Here is an 8,833-nt window from a genome sequence, read left to right on the forward strand (position 1 = left end):
GGGCTATAAATTAAAAAAACCAACTTGTAATATAAGTAAGTATATTTTTATAAAATAAAGAAATAGGTGCAGTCTCGAAATCTTGCAAAGCCGTTGCACGCAGCACGGATTGCATAACTTCCCAACACACAACAACCCTACTACCCACACCAACCGACGTTCACGCAGGTAAATTCCGCAGGGTTGTCACTGCTGCTGCAGCCCGCTTCATCTCAGTAGGATGTATTTCGGATCTCGGTCGGAATTTTCCTGTTGCAGCGGCTGTCCTAGCGTGACAACCTTCGTCAGGCCGTTCCCGGAAATCCCTGTATCAGGGATCTCAACGCGGAGATTCGGCAACTAGTGAACGTACAAAGCGGAAGAAGTGGGGAGAGCATCTGAAGACCTCTGGTGTGAGCAAGATTTGGTTTACAGTAAGGTCATTGTTCAATCCGACGAAGCGTGACGACAGAGTTGAAATATCTTTCATACTGTATACTTGGGGTTATGTCACTTCTTATAAGGTCTCATAACCCCAATTGGGATAATGTCACTTTTGAGCCTAAAGCATAATTTCCAGCTCTATATAAAAACAAAAATATCATATAAAACACGCTCAAGAAATGAAAAAGAAATGTTGTATTAAAATTTGTTGGTCCGTTTACAGCTCTAAAAATATATATGTAAACTAGATCGCTCTCACCCGCTTCGCTGAGTGTATGTAATTTCTACGTGCTACATTGTGTAAAATTTATTTCAAGAAAACTAAATTCAAATACAGAAGGTTTAAAATTTGTTTAACCATCTTCAAAATGTTTTCAAACTAAAACTTTCATAAAGTTCTCACTTGTCATACTTTTTCAATTTACTTATCCCCTGAACTCAATTTGAGATTTTAACCATATGGAAACCCTTTACATGTAGTTTTGAAATGAAGCCCTTTAAAAACCATTTCGATTGACACCCATATTGTAATAATTCATTTAAATTATTGAATAGTTTGAACTAAACCTTTTGAACAGTTGGCAACCTTTTAACACCTCTTTCGTCTGGCACTCATATTGTGATATTGAAAACCATTTCGATTCATACCAATCTTCTATACTAATATATATTTTGAAAGCTGTTTTTTATGTGTTCGCAAAGCTTGAGAACGGCCAAATCGATTTTTTTTATTTCGGACACCTGCTTCAGACGTCCCTAAGATAGTAAATAGGATAAACAAAATTTTTATATATAAAGGGGGCGTGGCACTTCCCATATAAACCGATTTTTTCATACTGATTATATCTGGAAGTGATAATGGTAGAATACTGTAACTTGGTATGGAGATACATGTGATATCAATCGCATACTCTTGGAAAAAATTGGAGCTATTGGAAAAAGGGGCGTGGCACCTCCCATGCAAGCCGAATTTTTTGGACTGCACATCTTTGAAAGTGTTCATGGTAGAATGCCGGAACTGGGTACGGCGATATATGAAATCAATCTTATACTCATGGAGAAAAATTGGCTATTTGAAAAGAAGGCATGGCGCCGTGCAAAAATAAATATATAATTCTTCTGTAGGTGGGTTTTTTAGTGAAATCCTTCAAAATGCCCGGACAGATTTTCACGAAGTTTTTTGTGTGCCTTTGTGTGCCCACTTTCAAAATATGTATTGGTAGCGGTAAAGGCAATACTATTGCCAAAAAGGGCTGCCAGGTGGGGCTGGAGTAGGTCTGCCAGACGTCCCAGTTTTCCCGGACATGTCCCGGTTTTAGACTATTTGTCCCGGTGTCCCGGTCCAACCTTAAAATACCCCGGGTTTCATTTAAGTGTCCCGGTTTTCGATTTGATTGCACAAATTAATATTAATTAATTGCACAAATAACGCATAGTAAACATGAATATTTTTTATATGATTATCGTTTTAAAATGTTCGTATTTAAAAACAATACTTTCATACCACGAACACGTGGTTTTGAATCAAACTGAACATTTGTATGCACATTTACATGTCCGGCTGTAGCTGAGTGCACGAAGATGCTTGCCACAATTTGCTAATTTCCAGAGCGTCAGAGTTCAAATCCCATTAAAGGCAGCATGGAATTTAAATATTTTTTTCTTTTAACTTAATTGTGAAAAAGCGTCCGTTAAGTGCAAAGCCCTTCATTTTAATATTGGCGTAGGTATTTGATTTGAATATTTCTATACAAAATACTAAAATTTGTATACTTAAATTTATTACGAGTTGGGTTGGTGCTCTTTCATATGCGATTTTTTCTTTAAATTTAGCACGTTTTGCACAAGCAATAGTTGATGATTAATATAAGTATGTACCTAAATACGTTAAAATGACATGCACAGAGTTTTACAATTATATTAAGCAAAGGCCAGAAGTTTTGAAACAAATTCACAGCAACGAAACAAATGACTGATATTTTAATGTTACCTTGTATTTAATTTTTTTTCTTTCCTGACACCTAGATTACTTATAAGTACCGTACCGTACAAAATTATTGGCTCGGACACTATTTCATCAGATCACAATTTCTAATCAGATCTTTTAGAAAAAATTTTGGAAATGTAGCTTTTGAGCCAATTAGTAAACCAGGTACCAATGCCAATTAGTTACCAGAAAATTTCATTGATTTTTTGCATACAAAAAATGTCGAACATAGTTTGTATGGAAGAAACTCTCAGTAAAAACAATACCAAAAATCAACTAAATTTTTATGGGCAAAGTTTAGAAATTTTATTTTTATGTTTTCTGATGTGTTTAGTATATACTGTATTGCCTCTTGACTGAATTTTTATAAGGAACAATAAAGGTACATGCATTGTGAAAAATTCTCTGTGCTTTAGTTGTGATAAATTGTTTTGTTTTGCTGGTGTACGTTGTAATGATCTCATGATCTCATGTTTTTATGTTTTTGTTTTTGTTTGTCAAAATAAAATTTTACTACATCCTTTCGTACGTAATTTTTGTCGAAACGAAAGGGAAGGGAGCGAGAAGCCTTTCCCACCCTTAAGTGTCCCGGTTTGGCAACAGAGTTATCTGGCAGCCCTACGCTGGAGTCATTACGAATAATCGCCAAGTTAGAAAAGGTGCCGTGAATGTCAAATTAAATCGACCTGTTGCACCATTGAGTATATCGAACTCTTTTGTGTTACGATTGGCCTAATGGATGTGATTTGCCAGTATTATTCATTCGGAGACACCAAGGTTGAGTTGTGCAGGGATAAATCTCAAATCACTACCGATAATATAACCGCCACAACAAATACAAATAATTGAATTTAATTTTTAAAATGGTGGCAACACTTGCGAAAGACTTAAATATTATTCAAAACTTTCAAACTAAAGATTTCTTAACAATATTTCGTTAGACAATCATATTTTAATTCTTCAGATAGCTTGCGTATTATTAATTCAAATTTGATTTTTCAAACAGGTGGCAACCCTTTTCAAAATATATTCAAACTACAGCTTTTTTATGCCTCTTGACATGCATTTTTTTAATATAATTTTCAAATAAATAACTCCCTTAATTGAAGTTGAATTTGTTTTTTTTTTTTAAAAGGCGGCAGCCCTCATCCATGAGTATATAATGATTTTATATATCTCCATACCAAGTTTCAGCAATCTATCAAAAATATTTCCTGAGAAATGCAATATGAAAAATTCCGTTTGCATGGGAGGTGCCAGGCCCCCTTGTCTAATCGGGATTAAATGTATCCTATATTTTAAGTTGGGCTAAATGACAGCAGTGTACAAAATTTCATGATGATCGGTTTAGTAGTTAAAGCGTAAAAGCGTAGCAAACAAACAAACCTACTTTCGGATTTATAATATTAGTAAGGATATTTCTTCAATAAAATTTAAAGCAATGTCAAAGTATTTTTTGCAATCGAAAGTAATAATGAAAAATATTTCTTGTAATTTTTCTTCAGCTGGAAACTAAGCTTAAAAATCAGAAAATTTGGATATTAAATTTCGCTTTTTTTAATATAAAACAATATTTTAATATGTATATTGTGAAAATTTGCAACAAAAATCGCACCATTTGTTAATCCAAATTTTCGCCTACGGCCCCTTTAAACACTATATTTTAGTATATTTCTCCAACGGCGTTTTTTCTTATAAAAACTATATATATAGTGATAGATAGAAGTTCTGCGCAACATTACTTCCGCCCTTTTTCCAGCAGCACAGAAAGGAGAATTCTACTTACTAAGGGTACATAATAAACAATTGCTTGTATCCACATCGTGGAACCTCAGCAAACGTGGCGTCTAGTAAGTAATGATTTTCAGGAATTTCTTTTCAAGGAAATAATGTAGGCGAAGCCAGCTTCTATGATAGTGTAAAAATGCCATTTATCATTGCTCCTTCAATGCTGGTCGTCTTGGCGTGGCGAAAGGGGCTTAAATGACGACATGGAAATTCCGCAAAGGGAGCTTCCAGATCGTGATGAACTAAGAGGAAAGCTTCATATCCTTTGCAATCGTGAGGGAAGCCAACAAACCAAACTGGTATGTGAGCAAACTTCCCGGTTGGAAAATATGTGGAGATAGCCGCACCAACAACACCCTAAGCCAAGGTGTTGAGGTACCCGTGCCGATGGCTGAATGGTCAGCGGATGTATATTGAATAGCCGGCCGCGAACGGTCCCCTCCGATGCCCGGGTAAGGTCGGAGATATAAGTGCCTTATCTACGTATGCCGGCTCTGCGGACGAGTGACGAACCCTTTCCGTGCATACTCGTGGGACCAAATATGAACGACCTAGACAAAAAACAAAAACAACAAACACAAACTGAAACCGAAACAAAACTGATGACGAACACTGCAACGAACACTGGACAATCGACTTTGGCACTTCCTTATCGGAACCCGGGCCCGTCGTTACGGAGTCCGATGAGGACAACCTTCTTGCCTCCAGTCAGGAGACAATCAAAAGTGTTCCTGGTTGTACCAACCATAGTACACCAGAATCACAAGCAGCAAAACATACCACATCTAAGGATACCAAGCCAGGCATCCCTACCAGCCATGACCTTCCGTCTTCCTCCAAAGCTGCCGGCAGTACCAACCATAGTACAACGACGGCGGGAGCAGGGCGGAAAAAGAAACATAAGAAGTCCCTGAACCAATTCAGAAAGAGCCGCTACCAGAGGGCAGTTCGGGCAATTCGGCTCCAAGCGGTTCCTATGAGTTGAAGGGGGTCGAATACTACAAAAAGTTGGTGGAGGAATATGAGAGCTCCTTAAAAGAGAAGCAATCTGCAAACCCCAATCCACCTGAAATAAAGCAAAAGGGCGAATCTCAAAAGAGAAATCGTTCCATCAACGACAGCACTACCGGCGGAGAGGGCAAGAAGCCTAAACATGCTTCTTCATCTGACCCCAACCCGCTGCAACGCGACTTTAGTGACGTTGCCAAAGACAGTCTGTTGATGGCCATAGTCGACGAAAACTCGAAGACTCCGGTATCTATGCAGAAGCACTGGGTGGAGATCGACGTCAAGCTATCGAGTCTCGTTATGGACTACGTCCTCGATAACACGGCGGGTCCCCATCCGGAGTTTGATTCCTCTGAATCCTTTCGAGGATACAGGGTTATCAGATGCGCGGACCAAGCTTCTTTGGACTTCTTAGCTGGGTGCGTCGCTAAAATAAGCGAAGCATTCGTCGGCCTTAAACTAATGCTGATTCCAGAGGCCACGTGCACTAGGCTGGGTAGATTTTGTATGGGGGAAAATAAAAGTCATTTGACCGCATTGTAATAGTAATATTATGATGTCTTAGGTCTAAGCCAATTGTTATTGGCCAAGAAAGATTAATTTAAAACTTATCTCTAACCCGCGCAATTGAATCAAAGTGTATGAATTTCGAAAATGAATGCGTTATTGTTATAAACAGGACGATACACAGTGCTGTATGAGCGGGCAAAAATCAAAAAAATTGTTGTCACGTATGTCAACGTGTTTGGTATCGTTGGAAAGGAAATTTATCCTAGATTAAGGATCTGGACTTAGTTTTTGTTTTTATCTCATAAGGTTCTCACAAAAACCTCTTAAAGTTGTGTGTTTTTTATATATTTTTTCTTTTATGAAAATGCCTTTAGCTGGAGTCTTTAAAAAAAAAATTGCTAAAAATACAATTTATCATACTTTAACTTAAGACATAATTAAAAAATCTGTAAGGAAACCACTCTATAGAGCTTTTTAAAAAATATTGAGTTTCCTGGCTGGAATGGCCTATTTGCTACACCCTAAAATTTGTTGCAGAAAATTTAAAAAATTCCTAAGTTTACAAAGGGATAAAAAAAAAATATGTAAAAGTATGTTTTTTTTTATTCTTTTATTTGAAAGAAGGGGCATTTTTCTTTGAAATAAAAAAAAAGTCTGCAGACTCATTGCGCTTTTCGAAGAAAATCTTTTTTTTTTATGGTTATAAAATAAACTTTTGCAAAAAAAAATTTCACTGATTACAGTTACCACAGTATTTTCCATTACTTAAATGCCAAAACATTCTTTAAAAATAGTAAAGTTTATTACTGTAGACACACGCGGTAGTGGTCTGTGCTGTGTAGTGAAGCGTAAAATAGTGAAAAAACTAATATTAATATGAATTCAATTATAAAAAACTCAATTTTAGCTGATATCTGAATTTCTACTCGTCCATCAGATACAGTGTCCGCATTATCTGCATATTTTGAAGACAAATTAATACACGCCAAATGCGACAAAGCACTTTTGAATCAAAAAATAAAACTTTTTAATAGTGAGATGAAAAATAAGTGGAATTATAGTGGCCGCAAAAGAAGCGCTTTTGAAAAAACATATTCTAAATGGCTAAATTGGACATTCCTTTCCCTTCCGGATTCCAATGGAAATAAGGATAAATGTGCTGAACGGGGAAGACCTTCTAAAGAAGAATTTTGCGAAGCTTCACGGAGAACAAAAAATCGAAGGGTAGAGCATTTGTTGAAAAACTATTCCATCGAAGAGCTCGAGTATGCTCTGAAAAAAATGAAAAAAGCAAGCAAAGTTGAATGTTTTGAAAGTAGTACCGAAGGTTTGCCCATATTTGATTCACTCGCACTATACATAGATCTGAACTTATCAGATCGTAAATATAATAGTTTACGTGCAAAAATAAACCGGTTGCATAAAGATTGTATACCGAGCTTAAACGCATTGCAAACAAAAAACAAACTTTGCTGCCAACGATTAAATCGACTGAATATTCAGCCGAAGTTGATCTGAAATCATTATTGCTGAAAACAACGCAAAGTATTTTAGAACTAAGCCCAGATAATGGTGACATAACCAAAGCTTCTTTGGTTTGTAAGTGGGGCATGGATGGAAGTTCGGGACATAGCCGCTATAAGCAAAATTTTGGTGACGACAAATTAACGGATGAGTTTATGTTCATCATTGCTCTAGTCCCTCTGAGGTAACAAAAAATTATCTAATATGTCTTCCAAAAACATTCAATAGCCTTTAAAAATAAATTCGAGTTTAGATCAGTAAATGGCATTTTAATTTACATTGACAACTTTTTACAGTATTATTTTGCAAAAGGCTGGTCTGAATTAATTAATTTACTCGATTAGCTATTTTGCGATATGACGGTCTTATATCTTTTCGACAAGCCATATAAGTTATTAATAAATAAATATTTTTTCCAGGTTAATTGATTTGTCATCCAACAAAAATATATGGACCAATAACAAATGCTCATCGTCTTTTTATTGTCGTCCAATTAAGTTTAGTTTCAAGAAGGAAAACCGCGAACTAGTTCTATTCGAATATAATGATATGTCGAGAAAAATTGAGAACTTAGAAGATGATGTTGTAATACGAAACGGAAAAGGGATTCAAGTTTCTTATCAAATGCATTGCACCATGATTGATGGATCTGTTGCCAATATTTTGACTGGCACTAATGCTTCCAGTAACAGTTTTATTTGCCATGCCAAACCGACCGAAATGAATGTTACTAATTTTACAAAAGTACCAATCGCTAATCATTACAAGTATGGGTTGTCTACACTGCATGCTTGGATTAGATGTTTTGAGTGTTTACTCCACATCGCATACCGTTTAACATTTAAATGCTGGCAAGTTCGCAAAGAAAACAAAGACGCCTTTTCTGCGAATAAAGTTAGGATTCAAAAGATTAGGCTTAATAGTGGACCAAGTAAAGACTGGATTTGGAACAACTAATGATGGCAACACAGCTCGCAATTTTTTTTCAAATGCAGAAGTGGCATCAGAAATTACCGGCATTAATAAAGAGCTAATTCAAAATTTTTCAATAATACTGCGATTAATATCGTGTGGAATGTGTATTAATATCGACGCGTTTAGAGAGCTCCTTATAAGGACAAGAACAATGTATTTGACTGAATACGAATGGTACTACATGCCTAGCAGCGTGCATAAAATATTGATGCATGGGTGTGAGGTTATTGAGTATTTCGATCTACCAATTGGTAAGAAAATCGATTTGTTGCTATTCGGCAATTTTTACTACTACGAATTTATTCCCACAGGCAATTTTTCAGAGGAAGCTCTGGAAGCTTTACATAAACACATACGTATCGTACGATATGATCATACACGTAAAACTGCTCGGGAGCATACAAACAGAGACTTGATGTCATACTTAACAATATCATCAGATCCTGAAGTAGTTTTTAAAAGGAGTGCTATCCCAAACAAAAATGCAGTTTATACAATGGACGAGCTGGAAGAGTATTTAGTCGATGCTGAAGAAACTTAAAAGTAATAAGTACCCTTCAGTCAACTCAATTAACGGGTGATTTTTTTGAGGTTAGGATTTTCATGCATTAGTATTTG

The 8,833-nt window shown here is 36.2% G+C and overlaps 1 protein-coding gene across 1 annotated transcript; it reads left to right on the forward strand.

Moving 5' to 3' along the window:
- Nucleotides 1-7,961: 7,961 nt before the first annotated feature.
- Nucleotides 7,962-8,772, forward strand: LOC118744100. Its single transcript, XM_036476825.1, has 2 exons — nt 7,962-8,466; nt 8,527-8,772. The coding sequence occupies exons 1-2, from the start codon at nt 8,316-8,318 to the stop codon at nt 8,754-8,756; spliced, it is 381 nt and encodes a 126-aa protein (XP_036332718.1). The 5' UTR covers nt 7,962-8,315; the 3' UTR covers nt 8,757-8,772.
- The last annotated feature ends 61 nt before the right edge of the window (nt 8,773-8,833 follow it).

Source organism: Rhagoletis pomonella, unplaced genomic scaffold, assembly GCF_013731165.1.
Source record: "Rhagoletis pomonella isolate Grant_MI unplaced genomic scaffold, Rhpom_1.0 Rhpom_scaffold_00008, whole genome shotgun sequence".
In the NCBI taxonomy this organism is placed as follows: Eukaryota; Metazoa; Arthropoda; class Insecta; order Diptera; family Tephritidae; genus Rhagoletis; species Rhagoletis pomonella.